This window comes from Odocoileus virginianus, chromosome 2 (genome assembly GCF_023699985.2).
Source record: "Odocoileus virginianus isolate 20LAN1187 ecotype Illinois chromosome 2, Ovbor_1.2, whole genome shotgun sequence".
In the NCBI taxonomy this organism is placed as follows: domain Eukaryota; kingdom Metazoa; phylum Chordata; class Mammalia; order Artiodactyla; family Cervidae; genus Odocoileus; species Odocoileus virginianus.
In genome coordinates this window covers 60,326,122-60,347,202 of record NC_069675.1, presented here as the reverse complement: position 1 = coordinate 60,347,202, position 21,081 = coordinate 60,326,122, and the positions used below count along the sequence as shown (strand labels likewise).

General features: G+C 35.8%; 1 protein-coding gene across 2 annotated transcripts in view; it reads right to left on the bottom strand.

The window, feature by feature from the left end:
* The window catches only part of ACTR2 (actin related protein 2), a 37,496-nt gene extending 16,673 nt beyond the window's left edge, over positions 1-20,823 (bottom strand). The window contains exons 1-6 of one of the 2 annotated variants that reach the window (XM_070480246.1): positions 20,658-20,823; positions 14,021-14,131; positions 11,941-11,955; positions 8,335-8,550; positions 4,889-4,961; positions 445-581 (exon numbers count right to left, since the gene is read on the bottom strand). In XM_070480246.1, the coding sequence (XP_070336347.1) occupies positions 445-581; positions 4,889-4,961; positions 8,335-8,550; positions 11,941-11,955; positions 14,021-14,131; positions 20,658-20,705 (600 nt within the window). In that variant the 5' untranslated portion in view covers positions 20,706-20,823. The remainder of the gene's footprint in view (positions 1-444; positions 582-4,888; positions 4,962-8,334; positions 8,551-11,940; positions 11,956-14,020; positions 14,132-20,657) is intronic. The other variant, XM_070480248.1, reaches the window with a different exon arrangement.
* Positions 20,824-21,081: the final 258 nt, after the last annotated feature.

Here is a 21,081-nt window from a genome sequence, read left to right as displayed (position 1 = left end):
TTTTTTCCCCTACATTACAAAAACCACACATGTTTCCAAAGAGTGGCCTTATATGTTAAATATCGGCCAATATTTTAAAGAATATCATCACTAACTACACTGACAAATAAATTTTTACATCTTGTTCAAAGAGGGTTTTACGGCTGAAAGGCTGCCCAAGTTGTTCAAGGAAGCCTTAAGAGTCTTCTTCCATCTTTGACATACCTCTCTTCCCATTCCTCAGGAAAGGCATTATGTAATTCTAATTACGTAATGATGAGCTCTCATTAGTACACAGGAGATTATGTGTGCAAATCTCATACAGATTTTTATATGAATAAAGTACTGGGCCACTTCTCTGGTGGTGCAGATTCACTAGAACCCTGAGGTGATACATTCAAATTTGTTTTCAGTAGATATACACAAACCTACAAAATCTAATTCTATGATATTCCTTTTGCTTACCTTGATAAGATATCTGGTAATATCCCTCCCAGCAATATCCAGTCTCCTGGTAAGGTGAGGGAGAGAAAAGCCTTCATACACCGGGCATATGTGAGTCACACCATCTCCAGAGTCCACCACGACTCCAGTTAATAAACCTGTGGAAAAATCATGAAGTTGTAAACAAAAAGCCAAATCAGAAATCAAACCAGAAAATTTCAAGTATTTCAATATTCAAAGATGCTGGCTTCTTTACTAATTGATAAGAAACATAACCAACCAAAATGGTCTAAAAGCATTTCTTTATTATTTGCTTATTTTGCAGTTTATTTCCAACACACAGACACTGACGTTGGTGTTCTCTCACATGCCTCCTGTGAGACCTTTAGTCTAATCATGTGCTCCCCCAGTGATGGAAGAAACAGATCCTCAGACTGCGGACTGAAAAATACAACATGGTCTTTAATCCTAACTTTAATCTCGATCCCTGAATTCCCCTGACGTCAAATTCTCTGAAGTATCATGGATAGCTTTTATGAAAACCACTGTGAAGGGTAAATATTACACAAGTTAACAGTGAATCTGCTGAAATAATCTAGTTCTTATTATTTTTGTCATATAGTATATTCAAAACTCTGTTAGGAAAATTTCTGTTGATACAAAATAGCCAGAAATCTGAGAATAATTCATCTTGACTAGCCAAAGAATCATTTCAATTATTCACCAGAAATCAAGAAGACAGTGTTAGTTAAACTTTTTAATAAAAGAACAGCAAAGAAGCCATCTTCTTTCTTGTGAGTATATGCATTCTAAGTCACTTCAGTCGTGTCCGACTCTGTGACCCCATGGACTGTAGCCCTCCAGGTTCCTCTGTCCATGGGATTCTTCAGGCAAGAATACTGCAGTGGGCTGCCATTTCCTCCTCCAGGGGATCTTCCTGACTCAGGGATCGAACTCACATCTGTTACATCTTCTGCACTGGCAGATGGGTTCTTTACCACCAGCACCACCTAGAAAGTCTCTTTGTTCCTCATTATGTGCTACTTAACAGTATAAATAGGGACTTCCCTGATGGTGCAGTGGTTAAGACTGTATGCTTCCAAGGTAGGAGACACGTGGGTTTGATCCCTGGTCAGGGGGTTGTGGAATTAAGATCCCACATGCTCTTCCTTTTCCAGTAGGCGGCCTGAGCTGACCCTTAAAAATGGTGCGTTATTCACTCGACCCAGAAAACCTCACAAAATCATGCAAATCAAGAGGTTCAAATCTTCGTGTTCACTTTAAGAACACTCGTGAGACTGCCCAGGCCATAAAGGGTATGCATATCCGAAAAGCCACCAAGTATCTGAAGGATGTCACTTTAAAGAAGCAATGTGTGCCATCCCGTCATTACAATGGTGGAGTTGGTGGGTGAGCACAGGCCAAACAGTGGGGCTGGATGCAGGGTCAGTGGCCCAAAAAGAGTGCTGAATTTTTACTACACATGCTCAAAAATGCAGAGAGCAATGCTGAACTTAAGGGCTTAGATGTAGATTCTCTGGTCATTGAGCACATCCAAGTGAACAAAGCCCCCAAGACGCGGCGCAGGACTTATAGAGCTCACGGTCGGATCAACCCCTTCATGAGCTCTCCCTGCCACATTGAGATGATCCTTACTGAAAAAGAACAGATTGTTCCTAAACCAGAAGAGGAGGTTGCACAGAAGAAAAAGATATCCCAGAAGAAACTGAAGAAACAAAAACTTATGGCCCGGGAATAAATGCCGCAGAAAATAAATGCAAATAAAAGTAAAAAAAAAAAAAAAAAAAAAAAAGATACCACATGCTGTGCAGTATGGCCAAAAACAAAAATAATAATAATAAAATGAGATTTAAAAAATATATATATATATAAAAGTACAAATGGCTGAAAGTTAGTATTTCACCTTTTGTGCCAGAGTTAATTCAGGAAAAAAAAAAAAAAACACTTTTTCTAAATCACATTTTCTAGCAGTTTTTAAGTCTAATGATACTTTTAACCAGAATATGCATTAAGCATTAATTGCTTAAGCTTATTATTTTATCACTGTCCCATCCCTGAATAGACTCTCTCCTTCTTTCTTATTATGCACAAAACATCTAATTTATCTCTGATCACATTTATTCACATCTCCTACTGAAGTTCATATAATTTGTTTTTCCTTGACTTATTTTGCAAGTTTCATAAAAAAATCATACACTGCCTCTTAAGGTTGCTTTCTTTTAAACAAGAGACTTTCTATTGCAAAAAAAAAGAATCCATAGTATCATTAATTCAAAAACGCTTCCAGTAATATCAACTGAAGCACTAGATTACTCACTCTTTCTACTTCAACTCTGAAGGATTCTTTAAAGCTCAATCTAGTTCTTAACTTTTCATTCATACCCTCCCTGACCACTTTAACCTCTAGCTCAGACTCCATAATTTCAGTTATTCCCCTCAATCCTGTACACAAAATGCAGTCATACTTTCTTGAATCACCGTGTCACCTCTCTTATTCAAAAACCTTTCCTGGCTCCAAGTGTAGCTTCTTACTTTTTTGATTTAACTGGTAGGTTTTAGCCACCTTGTTTTTATGCAGAATTTTTCCTCAGCTGAAGAGTTCTTTTGATTAGAATTACTGGATTATCATTTCTCAAAATTAAGAATTCAATGTTTAAACAAAAGCAGCTAAATATCAGGAGTTAAGAGAGAATATCTTCTTCTTGGAAGAAATAAATTTATGAATATTACTAGAAATATCTGTTAAGGTCAGTTTTATTCAAGTACAATTAAAGTTAAAATTCATTTTAGCAGAGGTGTCCCATCTCCACCCCCTAAATGGAATCACCAGTTTCAAAGTTTAGATTCAAAATTTTAAATATCTATTTTAAAAACGTATTTTCTAAAATAAATTCTGAAATTTACTTTAAAAAAATGAAACACAATTTCCTAGATGCAGACAAGCACTAGTTCCTCAGAGCCTGCCTATAATGGACTAAAGGGCAAGGAGACCATATGTAGCTTATTGAGTAGCTGACTCACTTCTGTATCCTCTGTCCTAAACAGAACGCCAAGCTCATGCCACACTTGGTGAATGAATAGAGTCTCTTTAAAAATTTAATTCTCCCCAAGTATCTTCTTAATATCTACATGAAGTAGCAAAGACAGTTTTAAAACCTAGCACGTATTTTGATAAAGTGATTTTTACTCATTCACGTGTAGAATCAGATGGATCACCATAACATTAAAATTTGTATCCTAACACAACTGACCCTTGAACAACGTGGGGGTTAACCTGCATATAACTTATAGCTGGCCCTTTGCATCCCGATTCAACTGACTATGGACCATGTAGTACTGTAGTATTTACTACTGAAAAATATCCACGTATAAATGGAGTCATACAGTTCAAATCAGCACTGTTCAAGGGTCGACCGTACTGTCATATACCGCTTAAGTGCTAAGGCTTGACATTTAGTTGTCACCTTCTTCAGAAACCTTCTCTGACATGCTAAATCAATTTCTGTATCTTTTCCCCATGAAGAGTCTAACTTCTTGAGGGATCTTTACATTTTAAGTGCCCAACAGGCTCTGTGCATGTATCTGATGGTCTCTTAAGTTCTCCACAAGACCATCAGGATACAGAGTTCTCCCTACATAGCTACGGTTTTATTCCCAGTAGATACAGAGGCAGTTACTAATGGCAGGATCAAGCAAACAAAGTAAAAGTAGGTCCCCTCCATTAAATCAGTCTCAGAAGTTGGGAAGGTGCTCTCAAATGTCTGCCTTTTCCTTTACATTTAATCTATTGTGTATTTGACAAACATAATTTTATATGAACCTTTCTGGCTTTTTAAAACTCTTTTGACAATTCTGAGGACAGATTCCATGTTCATTCTTTTCTTCAAAAATTTTCTTACTTTAAATAGCCTAAAAGAAGGAACTTCCTACTTATAAAAAACTGAGAAGTTTCTTAAGTCCTTCATTGTTTAGTAAAGAGAACAAAAATGTGTATATTTTATTTGACAAACTGTGGAATATTTGAATAAATATAAATATATAAAACTGTGCTTTCTGGGACTTAAAACTTCCTGAGAAATCAAATTCCTGCGACATAAAATACATGTAACAAATAGGGAGGTAGGCCTGGCGTGCTGCAGTTCATGGGGTCGCAAAGAATCAAACACTACTGAGCAACTGAACTGAACTGAACAAATGTTTGCTGAATTAATGACTCAGCAATTATTAATATATTATTATATATTATATAAAATTATATTTAATTATTAATATATTTATATTTTGTATATTATATAAAATGTATATTATTATATATATAATTTATATAAATATTTATATAATTAATTTAATAAATTAAATTTGTTAATTTAAATTACATACAATTAATATTATATTATATATAATATAATAATTATTAATTAACTGAAAGTTAAGCTTCACCCACCTTGAGCATACAAAGTCAGAACTGCCTGGATGGCTACATACACACCAGAAAACTGATAAGTTTCAAACATTACCTGAAAGTGTAAAAGGAAAGGGAAAATATTAGTATTTAGAAATTACATTATATATATAAAATGTAATATATATATATTTATATACTCTATCCTGATGGCCAGAGTGGATTAGCTGATGAAAATAGAATCAAAGGACCCAAAAGAATCTTCCATTCTCTTCAGCTGTTTCTTGCCTCTATTAAAGTCCTGCTGTCAGAGAACCCCAATTTTGAGGATGGATTTTTTTTTTTTAATACACACTGAGTCCCCAAGCATTTCTTAAATGCTACAAAGCAGATTTCTGAGAGTTTTTAGCTAATGGCAGATTAGAGTGAAAGAAAGTGTTCTGTTTTTGAACAAGACTTTCTCATGTCCCTTAAGGGAAATGTCTTTTAATTTAAAGACAAACTATACAAACTACTTAACTGCCAATGTTCCCATCCGTTTCCCTCAACCTGGGCCAAGGAAGACTGTGGCTCTACCTTCAGGTAATAAACGGTATGGCAGAGAAACAAAACTAAACAATTCTTGAAATCGGGCAGATCCAGAAGCTGCTCAGCTGCTGAGTCTGTGCTCCCCAATGGGGCAAGGCTGTGCTCCACGTGTGCTGAGGTCCACTGCAGGGAGGAGCTCCTTCACCTCCTCTCTGCTCACAATGCTGCTCATTGTCTGTATCGCAGGTTGGCCGGGAATATTCCGTAGGATTTTCTCTGTCATCCACAGTTAGCATTCACTGACTGGCAGTGCAGACTACCACTATGAATATCTGACATTTAGAAATTTTACAACTGACCACAATGAGAATTATATACAATTTAAATTTTTACAACTCAGGGGAATTCCACAGTGGTCCAGTGGTTAAAACTCTGTGTTTCCACTGCTGGGGACACAATCCCTGGTCAGAGAACCAAGATCCCACATGCCATAGCCAAAACAAAACAAAAAACCCTCTAAACCACTATGCTGTATGCCTGAAACTTAACACAGCAATGTAAATCAATCATACTTCAATAAAACTAAATTAAAAAAAATTTTTTAATCCTAATAAATAAATAAAAAAATTTTACGACTCTGAAACACAAACTCATCAATTAAGCACCTAAATTTTCTGACTAGTATTCTATTCCATCATCCTTTACCCCCTGCTACAGGGATGAAAATGGAAGAGGGATGCCCTACAGCTGACCCTTGAAAAACACAGGTCGTTCTGAATTGTGCAGGTTCATTCAATTGCAGATTTTTTTCAATAAATAAATACTACAACATTACATGATCCGAGATCAGCTGAATCCAGGGATGCAGAACCTGGGATACAGAGAGCAAATTATAAAGTTTTACACAAATTTTGACTGAGGGGGATTGGCACCCTTAACCTTGTGTTGTTCAAAGGTCATTTGCATTTATCAACTTGACAGTCCGTCAAAATTTGTTTTTATTCATAAGATCATTAAGAAGTATTTGTAGTTCAGAAGCAACTTCCTGAATGAGATTAAAATGGGGCACTATCAGTCATAGTCAAATTTGTATTTACAAGTAAAAAAGAGCATTAAACAAAGAGTGTATGGTAAGACTAATTCTTGCCACTTCTGCAGATTAAAAAAAAATCTGTCCTAGTCAAATAGTTAGTGGAGATCAGATATGATGTTATCCACTAAATAGCAAATGCCATCTCCCTAAATTTTCACTTGAAAGAAAACTTGGGTTTCCATTCTGCTACTGTATAATTTTTTTGAAAGGGGTTTCCTTGTCTGGTAACCTCTTGATATAATACAAAAATATCTCTGCACTCTGTTTGCAATGCATTGCTAAAAATAAAGAGCAATTATAAATGACCACTTATCCATTACAAACTATTACTGACTATAAATCATTTAGAAAGTATAAAGCACAATTAAAATATAAATACAATAAAGCCCATTTTTCATAGTTTCAGGGGTAGCTACGAGAAAAAAAGTAAATAAAAATATGAACCATAAGAAATGATATGATTCTGTAGCTAAAACCACGGTCTCAAAATTTGAAAATACAAAAATTTTAAATCTCTTCTACAATTTGCATCAACATCTCAACAGAGTCAATGAGTAAAACAAAATATTTACTTACATCAAGCAGTATCTGGAAAGCTGATAAAATACAAATTAATTAAAATTTTCTACCTCATATATAACAAATTAAAGGTAACTGTTGAAAAGTTACCTATCTAAAGTATTAAGAATGTAGACTTTTTGCTTTCTTTTTTGCCTACACCTCATTACTGTTTCCACCTCCTTTCCCAAGCCCTCCCATCTCCCTGGCCCTCAGCATTCTCCCCACTGTCTGCTATCACTTCTTTGGTTACCTATATTATCTATATCCTCGTGACTCCCAAGTTTATACCGCCAGTCTCAGACTTTTCTCCTGAACTTGACCTTATATATGTAACCATTTTTGCTTGGATGTCTAAAGAAAACATAACATGTCCAAAACTGAACTCCTGATTCATTTCCCTCCCAAATCCTGTCCTACTCTCAGTCTTTGCTCCAGTGAAACTTTCAGGGTTACCCCTCTATCACATGTATTTAAGAAATCAGGATATATTTTTGGTCCTACCTTCAAAACAGAGCCACAATCTGGCCACTTCTCATTACCCTCTCTGCTATTACCCCTAATCCTAACCATCATTATCTGGTGTCTAGATAACTGAAAAAAGTCTCCAAACTTGTCTTTCTTCTGCCCTTGCCTCCTTATGTTCTACATTCAACACAGCAGCCACAGAAACCTCAATCTGTAATAGCTCTTCCCTGTAACAGCCCTACACTTCACTCGGAGTTTAGATCTAAGCTCCTATAAGAGCCTACAGGGACCTAGATGATTCAGCCCCAGCATTTCTCCCCCCTCCTCTCCCGCTGCTCTCCCACACTGGCTTCCTTGCCGACTAATATGCACGCTTGCTCCCATTTCAAGACCTTTACACTGGTTACTCCCTTTGCCTGGAATGCTTTTCCCCCAGTTAGTTACTGGCTAACTCCCTCCGTTTAAATATCACCCTACAGACATGTACTACCACACCTATGAAAAACGCAGCCTTCCTACATGCCCGATCTCCCTCTTTCCCACCCCTCCTTTAGCATCTAGAATCTTCTAATAAACCATTCAATTAACTCACCTTTTTTGGTCTATTTTCCCCTGCTAGATGGTAAATTTCATAGCAGCAGGATTTTGACTTTGTTTACTGGTATATTCTACTTCTAATGACTAACATATACTTAGGTGCTCAATAAACAGGATCTGGGAGAAAGTAACAATTATTCTTATTTCCTTTATTCTCAACAACAGAGGTAACATAAAACAAAAAATTCTGCTTTAATATCACATCACGGAAACACATATATGCACAAGCCATCTAAAAACTTACCTCTACAATCTTCTCTCTGTTTTTGGTTGGGTTCATAGGAGGTTCTGTGAGTAAAATTTTACAATTCCTGGTATCTATGTTAAGTTTTTCTGGTCCAAATGTGTAGTCCCATAGGTGTTTCATGTCATCCCAATTTCGTACTATGCCATTTTCCATAGGGTAATTAACTTCTAACATCGAGCGTAATTCACTTGCCTCATCACCAACCATAAGATCCTAGAAAATTATAATATCAAAGCTTTAGACCAAATTTTTGCATAAAATACCATCAGAAAATTATCCTCTCATATTTTGGAAAACTGGGGAATAATTAATTTTAATATTTCTGGCACTTTCAGATAAATTTCTTCATTCCACAAGTTAAAAAGATCTTTCCTTTCATGAACAATGTCTCATAAATCTTAATCATGAATAGTTAAGTTTTTATGTACAATGTTGGTTTAAATCAATAAATTGACCTTACCTTTAATAAATATGTTTCCAAAAGAAGAGCATTAGCACAAATAAACCCCACATTTTCATATTTTGGAGGGGTTTGTATGAGGTTTCATCTCTTTCTTTTGCTCAAATGTTCAAAAAATAAGGCCTGTGATATGTGAGATAGCACATCAGGGGAAAAAAAACTTGTAGAAAAATGCTCAATGCATGCAGCACATTTCTTTGTACTAAATATCAAAATGATAAGTGTAGTACTATACAGCATAATGAGAAGCAAAAAATAAAATTATTTTGATTATACTGTAATAATGGATATACACACCACAAACTTGTAAGTTTCACAAACATCTACCTAGATATGCTTCAATTAAAACTGAAATTAAGCTTCAATATGTGCCTCACCAAGATGAAAGATAATTTGTAGAAACAAAAAATTAAGATGCAGAGAAGAAATTCTTCTTTAAAACTATCTCATAAGCAACATTTCCAATCTTAAGTATAATACTGGAAAACTACGCTATCACCCAGGAAGCAGAATACTCACAAGTCTTGTCTCCAATGAGCGCATACTTAAGATGACCCACATTTCAAAAGTCAAATTTTATGTGTATAGGGCTAATGATGTCTCAGAATTAAAACTTACTTTAAAAATTGGCTAGCCAAAATACTAAATAATCCTGATTTAAACATATACTGATGAATTAAAAAAAATCCTAGTATCAAAAATAGCTACTATTTGCTGTAAGATCTTAAGATGTTTTAAAACAGCAGTTTAAATAAATATATGACTTTAAAATTTTTTAAAATAATGATTTAAAAAAAAGAGAGATAAGAAACCAGGGTAAGGACTCTATTTAAAGATAACAACAACCAAAAAAAAAAAAAAAAAAAAAACCCACTGGAAAATCCACTGAAAGCAACAAAAAGGAAAAACAAAGTTAAAGCAGATGCTAGAAATATTCACTAAAATGTTTCTGTTGCAACTAAATTTCATATAAAATTAATGTACCGTGCCTTAATACTCAAACTTTTAAAATATTAACTATTTAGAATTATCTGATACGAAAATGAAAAACTAAAAATCTTATATTAGAGAACTCTAGTAAATGACATGCATTTGTTGAATTACTTAGGGAGAAGAATACTGTTAATTTCAAATACACTGAAAGACAAGATACACTGATGGACTAACAGATGGATAAATAGATAGATATGTGATGTATCAGCAAAGTAAACATTAGTGTTGGAATCTAGGTGATGGATGTATGGGTTTCATGATAAAATTCCTTTAACTTTGCTGTGTATTCCAAATACTTTATAATAAAATGTCAGGGGGAGGAATCTATATCTCCAAATACCCATATGACTTCTGGTCATCAATATAATTTAATATATAATGTTAGTTACTTTTTTCTGGAATGTATCTTTCTTTGTGTTATACAAGGTAATAACAGATTAGATAATTAAGATGGTTTATATCACTGGTACATATTCACAACTGTATTTCAACAAATTCAGTATAAATCTGGTCTAATTACATCTGACTATTTAGTTCTTATTCCATGCAAGAATAGGGGCCTACAGATGTCGGATCGAATACCAACTCAAAATAAAAGTGTCATGTGTCTACTTCTAGGCACACATACTATGAAGAATTAACTGAAAGAAACATCGGCATCGAGTATCTTACCATCCTTCTGAACAAAGAGGACATTTAAAATGGAAGAAAACCAGTATTAACTTGTCAAACTAGTACAAACATTCTTGAGTAACTCGAGCTACCTACTTCAAAAATTTATCTAAAATTTTATTTCAAAAAATCCTAAAACATAGTTTTCTCTAGAACATTTCAACTTCCAAAACTTCAAAATGCTAAGTTTTATGGAACTTGCCTTCATCTCCAAGATCAAAATTACAAGTGGTTTTTTTTTTTTAACCACCCACCTCATCACCGGACCTCAAGCCTAAACCATCACCTATTATCTGAAAAAATGAAAAGTTAACAGTAGCTGGCTAAGATGCTGTTTTAAAGGCATTTATATTTTATGAAAAGCAAGCAGTGTAGATTAGATACACCAAGAATCATTCTGAACAATGTCACCTCAAATTGGAAATTAGAGCAAATATACTCTAAAACCAGTTTTATTAGAAAGAAATTTCATAAAAAAACATTGAAGAGTTGTCTGCAAGTACTCTCTTTTCTTAATCTCCTTAGGATTTTAAGACAAATGCATGATCTTTCATTTAGAATATAGTAATTTCCAGTTTTCCATGTTTTTGTTTATTCAAAAGAAAACTTGCCACTGATTTAACTAGTTACTGTTACTAGCTAAAATACTTATCACTAGAAAGGCATGATATTTATCTCTGTCAAAGTTACTTACAAATAATATTAAAAACAAACTTGAGAAGATCTACTATAGAAAAACTTAAGATTATCACAGAAAAATATAATAAGACTCAATTGCCAGGATGTGTCTAGTTCTAGTTCAAATGAAAAAGGCACAATGGTATTTATTTAGAGGGAAAACCCACTGTCAATGGAAAAGTGTTACAAGACTTCTACCTTTTTCTTATTTATAATCAGATAATGTAAAATCTGCTCATAAATAAGGATAATACAGTAAACAAATCAATCTCTTTTCCTCTCCTTTACTATTTATAGTTCATCTGCACATTACAATCTTACCTAGTTTATTAAATACACATATGATACTGTACCAGATGCAAATAAATACATATACAGGCTATGACAGGCAATGTCCAATTTAACAGTGGTCAGTAAAGTGAATTGATCCAAATGCAACAACTTCACCCCACTTTTCTGGATCACACATATCCTAAAGAAAGCCACTTGGTTTCTAACATAATGCACATTACATTCCATTTTAATCGTAACATTCATCCACAAAAAACACAAGGAAAACAATTCAAAACTATGTTAGTAATTAGTTCTGGTTTGGTCCATTGTATGCAATCAGGAGAGTATAGGACTTAATTAGTTGCTACCAAATTGAAGCAATGGAAAAGGTTAAAAAGCAAAGTACTTAGAAATTAAAATATGGAATCACCCCCCTCCCCAATACTAAAGGGACACAAAACAACAACTACTGTCCCACCAAGCAAAAGTGGAAAACAAACAGAGAGCATGTGTGTAACCTCACTTACCATCTTTTTGTTATTCTACTTCAACAGGTCAAGAAAGGTGAAGAGAGAGAAGGTAGAAGTAAGAGTCAGAAAAGGCCTAAATAAAATCCTCACTGAAATTTTTAAACATACAAGCAATAGAGACAAATTAGGTTGAGGCAGATGCAGTACTACTATAGTTTACGGAGTTAATAATTAGGGCCAAATTAACACGGACAGTTATTACTCCTGAATGAAAGTTAACTCATTAAACAATTTAAATTTCCAATTTTCAGTCTACCACATTTTAGGTAACAAGACACAAAAACTATAAATCAATCCACTAGGCATAGGTATTCCAAAAAAGTCAAATTTCTTTCATTTGTTACTGGATTTAAGAACCTTAATTAAGGAAAATAAACAGCAGAAAAGGTCTAGCTGAGTAGGTAAAGGGTGTTTAGAGTGATTTTCCAAGCTCTAGTAGTCAAGTTAAATTTGACACAGTTCTCTTTTCTTTCACTGTTTTCTACTGGAAGAACAAATTAACTTTAAAGACTTAAAAAGATTAAGCAGATTGAACAGAAGTAAACCAACTGACAAACCATACAAGCAAATGTTACTGGGGAATTCCTTAGCAAAAATGTCTTGAGTATCATCTAGTCTCATTTCTATCACTTGCCCTTAAAAAGCAAGAAAAGTGGGAGTGAAAATATAGGTAATTATATGTGACTATGCTGGACAAGAAAAACAGCTATATGTGATGTAGTTTAATACCTCAAAAATGTTATCCATAAAGTATATTAAAAAGCCATTCTTCTTTAAAAGGCTGATACTGAATAAAAGTGACTTTCAACATTATTAAAAAAAAAACTTTATCCTTATCACTATTACTAGCTAAATTTCACGCTGAAGCTCATTTAAGATGGAATTCAATCAGAACGAAAGGAGTTAACAAAAAGAGAATACGGGATTCTGTAAAATTTCCAAAAGACCCTAAAAAAAAAAAAAAAAACCCAAACCAAAAAACTCTCATATTGAGTATCCCTTCTGATTGTAATAAAACAGAGGCCAGAATCATTCACTCTTTTAAGTCTTTAAAAAAATTATCACAGAACCTAAGTTTCAGTTTGTATTTTTATTCATCGTGTAACTCAATCCTCTAGTTGCAACAGCAGAGAGCTCTTAAGCAGCAAACGTCTACTATCTATTACCAGCTTTCTAGACACCTCAAACAAATGTCGCAAAGATGGGTACCTTAACTTACAACCTAACAAACTCTCTGAAGTCTTGTCAAGGACCGTCCAGGCAGGACCAATGACGCTAGTCTGTTCACAAATGATTCCTAAAACGGCTTCAAAATTCTACTACATTTCGTATAAACTAACCTGATCCCTATGCTATCTGAAGATTTTAAGTGAAGTGGTAACCAATGACTTTTGATTGTTCTTTTTTTTTTTTCCTTCTAAAATATTGTAACTCCCTTTTGATTTCCACCTCCTCTAACAGAAGACAAAAATCTATTAAGGTCCAATCTCATGTTAAGGACGGTATGTAGGCACTGACAACATTCCCTCCCTTCTCCTTGTCCTAAGATAAACGATGCAAATCAAATCGACTTGCACAGCTTCCTTCTGCACACTGTGGAAATCAGTTATGATATTGGTGAAAAAAGGAACCAATAAGATGCACACTCTATTTTTCCTGACTAGCTATATAAAAATGTAGGGGTATCAGGCCATGAGAACATGGAAGGAGGAGTTTCAGCTCCCAAAGAGACACTAACACTGAATGACAAATATATGGAATTGGAAAGACATAAAAATACCAGGCTGATTTCTTTTAAAATTATATTATAGGACTTTAAGTCACTAATACAACATTCACATCAACATAAAAATCTTATTTTTATTGTATTCAGAGAGTAATGGCATCAAGCTATACTTAAAGTCAGATGAAATTACTTTCAGTTTCTCTGCCTTTCTTCACGTGTTGATAAAAATTTTAAATATAAGAAATTCGGCCCTCCTCCTTTGCTTTTCAAGGCATCACATTTTAAAACTACTTAATTCAAAGAACACTTCAGTAGGTTTTGCTCCTCGTTTATCAATAAATAAAATATTACCTTGATTTCAATGTTTCCCACTTTGGTGGTCGATCTGATAATAGGTCTTCCAACCAAAGCTGGGAAGATATGTTCTGGAAAATTAGAGCCTGCATATCCACACTTCACAAACTGGAAAAGAACAGTAAAAGTGGGTTAATGTCAAAGTATTTACACTATTATCCACTTAAAAACTGTATCTGAAAAGTACTGCTTTGCATTTATATAATATTCTAAATTTTTGGTGCTTTGAAATTACCCAAAGTAATCACCCCATCTATCATATCCTCCATTTGTTTCCTTCATGGCACGACTACTGGAGTTCCCATTTCTTGACTGGTTAACTCTTTCTGAGGGAAAGCCTCAAGGGAGCTAAGCTGAGCATGCATGCTGGAACCTGCTGCCTTGACGCACAGCAAAGAAGGGACAAGTTCATTCAATGAATGCTAAGGATTTTTAAAAGAAATGTCAGAAAATGAACAGAACGAAAGCAGGCTTTCATTCATGTCTGGCAATTCACTTAAGTAACACCATTTTCCAAAATGGGAAAATCAAATGGCATCTGGACTAGCATCAAGTTAAACATTTATTAGGCATTTTTGGCTATTTACATTTTTATATTTAGAGAAACATTTAGTAATACCAGGTGACATAAGTTCATATTCAGATAGTGTACTTCGCCAATGAGGATGTAGCATTGATTCTAATAATACTTCCACTTTATGAATAAGAAACAGATACACTAGGAGATTTAACGACTACAATAAAACTGAAAATAGAACCAAGGGTTTTTAATGTTTACATCAATAATACAGTCTGTTTAGCCTTATTTTTAAGAGCAGCCATTACAAGGAAAAGGCAGTTTAAAAAGTTCAGGGTGGGAGGAAGAAGCTATATAAGAGAGGAGCTGTCATCAACCTCTACCATTCCCTTAACAAGATTTTCTGCAATATACAGTACACTGTGCAAACACTTTTGTGTCTACTGATGAATCCCAAGCACCCAGAACAGCGTCTGACACATACTAGGTACATATTATTTAACTGATCAATAAAAATGAAAAGTTTTGCTGCTGACTCAAAGGTACAATACTATGATTATTTTAATAGAGAGAATATGTTCAATATTGAGACAATCTATTGTTCCATGGATTTGGCACCACATTCTCTTAGAAGAATTAAGGAGAAAAACAATACCTGCATGTGACATATGACAGAAATAACACAAAAGTGGACAGAAAGCTGTTACATACAAGGAACTGTTTTGTTTGATGGTGGTAAAAGCTAGCAACAACCTGAAACTCAATGACTTCTAACTCTCTAAAATACAAAATTTTTCTATTTCAAAGACAACCTTGTTGGAAATGATGTTGATGAACCACATTTAATTATAAATAGCCTAGAACATTCTGCCATGCATAACTGCAAGTCTTTTTAAAATAGTGCTTTAAAAAAATATGTTAAAATCTTGTCTTCAGCAGACTGAAGCTACTAGTCTGAAAAAAATCTGTCTCAAATTTAAAAATTGCACATTTCCAATACCACCTGAATTCATATCCCCTCATTCAAGTTCACATTTTAGAATTTACATAAAATACACCATTCAAATAGGTTTTCTTCCAAACCCACAAAACCTAGTCCTGCTCAGATTGCCACTGAACCTAGGTTTTCTAAAACCTAAAACTATGATACAATTCTTTCTGGATTACCTTCCAAGGCTGAGAAGTTAGTGTGATATATGATGACATATGCAATAGATATCCTGCTTGCTCAGACCTACCTCTGCCGTAATAGTGGTTGATAGTAAAGAACAATATACTTCCCACCCTAAAAAAAAAGTGTTTAACAGAATTCAGAAGTGTTAGGTCATTTTTCCACAGTATCTTCCCAAATAATTGATCAATCTGACCCAGAAAGAGTTGGAGTGACAGCTGCAGCAGAGGAAAAGATACCACTGAGGATTTTCTAGTCTACTCAAATCAAAAGGAAAAAACCTCTCACACCCGTCTCTTCTGAATCAAACTCTCTAGTCCTTAAGCTAAAAGCCAGCTCACTTGACGTGAACTGAAATCAGATGTAAGACCAGAGAATCTCTTCTCATTATGCCACTATATTTAAATTTCTACATAAATAAAACCTGTCATGACCACCAGACAAGTATCAGCTTTAGTCATAATTTATACATATATTCCAAATATAGGTAGCAAATACAATGTACACATTAAATTTTTATGTAGTGACATGATGAGCAGATAAACACACTAGGTGGTCAAAAGTGTCCATGGGTATAAATGTTCTTAAAGAAAATTATAAAATGAATGAAAAAAAAGAATCTACACATTTGTAAAGGCAACTTCAGCATATTAAATGTAAACCAATGATTTAACTGAGAAATCTTAACACTAGGTGAAGATGGGAGGGGGAGCCTGGGATGGAGCCTAAGTCAAGTCACGTCCGTCCCATCCTCACCCCCAGGCAGTCAGGAGGTTGGGGAGGCAAAATTCTTGTTCTAGCACATTTCGCAGGACAACATATTCGCCAAGTGCCTAAGGTAAGAAGACAAAAATTAAGAATTCCTAAAACTATAAAAATAACTCTGAACTACTATTCCTGTGCTTTATTAAAAGATGAAGGAACGTCTCCGGAGGCCCAGTGGCTAAGACTCCGCATTCCCAATGCATTCCCTGATTCCCAGGGATCAGGGAGCTAGATCCCACATGCCACAACTAAAGATCCCATGTGCCATAACTAACGTGGTGCCACCAAATAAATACATTAATTAAAATAAATATTTTAAAAAATTATTTTAAAAATGGAAAGTTGGCTTTTAGTTCAAATTAAAGATAGCAATCACTAATTAATGAAATTATTTACTCTGATTAAGCAGTTAACTTATTGGAAGTAGATGCTGCCACAGTAATCCAATGCTAGCATTCCTACAAGGAACTAGTGTTTGGTCAAAATGGCAATAGCTGCACTACATCACATTATTTCAAATGTCAACGCATTAGCAGTTAAAATAACAAGAATATAATTACAATGATCTATTTCTCAGTAATATATAACCAACAGACAACCTGGCATTTCCTTTCTTGCAAAAAAGCCAAAAATTTTTTTTAAAGGTCTAAACCATAATGTAATAAAATACAAAGAAAATATTCTTTTCTAAACTACTTGTTTGGCATAACTTTAATTCTTGAAATACCTTCCCCGACTTCAATCATTTTAAGACTTGGTGATTTAGTTCTCTCACTGTGTGCAATAAGGCTGTGTTTAAGAAATAGACTTTACCATATATAGTTTCCTCTTCATAGCACTGTGGTTTAAACAGGCTCCCTTACTTCCCACTGAGTCATCAAATGGTAAGAACATGAACAATATAATTTTCTTTCAAGAAAAAAAAAAAAAAGCCCACATACATTTGCTCTAAAGGTATCTTTCTCCCCTCAAAAAAACAAACTGGGATTTATAAAGCTTCATTTGGGCTTATTTAATTTGTATTTTTCCTTTATTATTTTAAACAAATGGCACTGATATAATGATTTAATTGCATAGCAATTACTCTGATCTTAGACCACCAAAATATTTATTCTGTTTATTCCAAAGCATTTTCTAGGGTTAAACCAAATCTACTTTTGATTTGGTTCTAACACTCCTAAATCCAACACATAAATTTGTTTAAGCCTGATAAACCAAGCTGTAATCAACTATAAATGTAAATTGTAAAAGTACAATTTAAAAAAAAGTGTAACTATCTTAACACTACAAGCTACTTTGTATCACTGGACCCTAAAAATTATACCAGTCACACAGCAGGCACTCTGCTGTGAGAAGGAGTGAAGTCTTCACTGTTGATAAACTAACTCAGTGTTGATGAAATCACCCAAGTTTGGCAAAAGAATACACAATATCAGGGGCCTGGGCCCAACCCTTGAAAGGCACCTAAACCGAAGCAGATCTCCACATCTTCACCTATCTGGCCACTTTTCACAGCTTTATTTTAGGTGGCGGTTTACACAGGCTCCATTTTAGGTTTGGATGGTTATGAGGATGAAGTGCATAAGGTATTGGAATCGGATGAGCTTTCCTCCTCTAGGAGGCCCTACAGAGGCACTGGTCGGCTTGGGAGCTGGAGAGGTTGAGGAGCAGGACCACAGCCTGGCATGTGATCAGAAGAACTCATCTACCCTTAGGGCTTTCAATTTAGGGCCTGCCAGAGAGGCTTAAAAAAAAATAATCAACTTCTCAAATGGCCTATAATTTTAAAACCTAAAATGTGCTGAGTGGCAAGTTGCTTTAGAGTAACAACTACTCTCATAAATTTTTAGAAATTAAATTTTAGTTATCTCCTTTATCATAGAGGAATCATTAGGCCTTCAGGTACCTAAATAAAATCAAGAGGACTATGAAGTATAAGAAATACAGACTCTAAGTGGCTCCTAATTTTCTAAATGTTCAGAAATAGCATAGCATTCTTGACTACATACTACATCAGAGCTTTCTTCATGACATTTCTTCATGAAGTCAATCATGGCCTATAGAAAATCTGGATATTTAAACTAATTAGAAATACAATGCCAAATATTACACAAGGTTTTGTTTGAATTAACTACACTTTTCTACTTAGGTCATAGTAACTTATCTTTTGTCTTAAAGAACAAGGTTCTTAAATTATAGATTCGGCATAAGGCTAATCAAATACACAATGAGTTTTCTAACAAGCTAGTGAAACAGTAACATAAAACTAATTATGGGACTTCCCTGTCAGTCCAGTGCTTCCACTATAGCGGGCGTGGGTTCCATCCCTGGCCAGAGAACTAAGATCCCCACATGCCAAATGGCCAAAAAAAAAAAAAAGTTTAAGAAAAAGAAAAAAAAATTTTTTTAATTAAATATTATGAAAAAACATACACTACAAAAGCTGGTTTCACTGTCCTTCAAAGAGGAGGAATCCATTAAAATATAACTGACTTCAATTTCTTTAAAAAAAAAACAAAAAACTGGCATAGTCACAAAAAATAATTATCAGTTTTTAAAAGATTTACATTTCTTTAGATGTCAATTTGAGACTACAGGGGGGAATTAGGCCAATTTTTTTTAAAAAGCACCTTTAAACTGAGTTTTAACTGTAAAAGGAACACACAATTTCATTTAAAGACAGTTTAACATTACATGGTTTGTTAAAAAACAAAGAACATTTTCTCAACAACTGAGTCATGAATTCCTTCCCACCTGACCTCACTCTTATCCCTAGTCTCACAGGTAACCACTATGAACTTAAATTTCTCAGAAATCCCTTCAAAACTCTCACATACACATACACATTTGTGGACACATAAATAACTTTAATAAAGGACACGCACATAAATGGAAATAAAATTTTTAAATGTTTCTGTAGTGATGAACCTGCCTCTTTTTAAGTACTATGCTGTTTTGTATGAACGCCGCATTAAATGATAACACTCTTCTTACTCTCCTCCATTTTCAACTTAGTTCAGATAAAGCTAGTATAATCATTGCTTGTAAAAATTCAATCAAGGGCAGTATTATGGCGGTGAATATCAGCTCTTTTTTCCCCTCAACTATCCAGTTTCCAAAGTGACTTGAAGTTCATACAAAATCTATTTTAATTCATACATTACATTTATGGAAGGAAGGGGATAAAGTGACAAAATACTGCAGCTTCAAAATGGCTAGAAATTGCTGTAACGCAGGGGGAAGTGATCACTACAGAACTCACCCAAAATAAGTAACAGTTCTGTATTCTAACTTGCTGACTTCGCTGCCTAAAATACATTTTTTTTTAATTGGGGGGAGGGGCGACTGAAACAACTTTCAAATAATGTCTGAATCAGTGTTTTACTCTGATTTTTACAATTATTTGCATTCTCAGGATCTTAAATACTAGCATTAACTGTAGTCTGCCAATAAGGAAAAAAATGAGGAGGGGTACCCAAACTGATTAACTTCCCTAAGGTTAGTGGAATTAACACTTGGGCCTTAATGGATCAAGATCAAGCAGGAAACATATTGGTCTCTGCCGGGCTGCACCTGGGCCAAATTTCCAGCACGGAGAACAAAAAGCAAATGATGCACAGCCGATCTGGCATTCCCTCCTCTCAGAAAACAAGAAACAAAACAACAAAAGCTTCAAACACTGCGAAAGGACTGAGGTTCATTGCATGACAGCACTTCCCTTTTTTCTTTAAACCCGTTTCCTGCCTCCTGTTCCGTATCTTCAACTCTACAGGAAGAGGAAGGCCTCTAGATCTTTTTCCTTTTTACACACCGGCGACCCTGGAGAGTGAAGCCCTTTCGCAACGTACAAGCCCAGCCTTTTACCCCTCCAGCCCTCTAGCCAAATTCCTGCGGCTAGAGCGCTGGGCCGGCCCCGGCCCGGTAGCAGGTGAGAACCCCATCCATCGCCGGCCTCGCCCGCCGTCCTGACCCGGAGTTGCGGGAGTGCGGCTCGGGGCTACTTAAAGTGGTCCAGCCCGCTCGAGCCCCACACCCACACGGGCGGAAAGCGCGGGCCAGCGCCCCTTGGCCCGGGCGGCAGAGGGCCCAGGGGTGCAGCCCCGGACGCTTTAGGCCCGCGCGCCCCCAGCACATCCGCGCCCCGGCCCGGGGCCGCTGCAGCCTCCCCGCCGAGCGCTTACCCCGGTGCCGTTGTCGCACACTACCACCTTCCTGCCCTGGCTGTCCATCGTCCTCCCGGAAGAGAGCCGGAGCCGGAGCCGCTGCCGAACAACCTAGAGCACCCACCGTCCGTCTCGTTCCTCTTCCTCCTCCTCCCTCGTCCCGGCCCCGCCTTCGGTCTAACTTTTTCCCCCAACCGGAAGTGACCGCCTGGTCCCACCCGCCACCTAACAAACTGCCTGCGCGGAAGAGGCGGGGACGGGAGGAAGGAGGCCGAGACTGGCAGTAGTGAACTCCAATAAGAAAAAAAAGGGAAAAAAAAAAGAAAAAAAGGAGCCCAAGACCCCGCCTACGGCGCCAGTCCGGCTCCCGCGCCTGCTCCTCCTTTAGGGTCGCCGCCCTTCCGGGTTCTTCCTGTAGGCGTCTAGTTCCCGACCCTTTGGT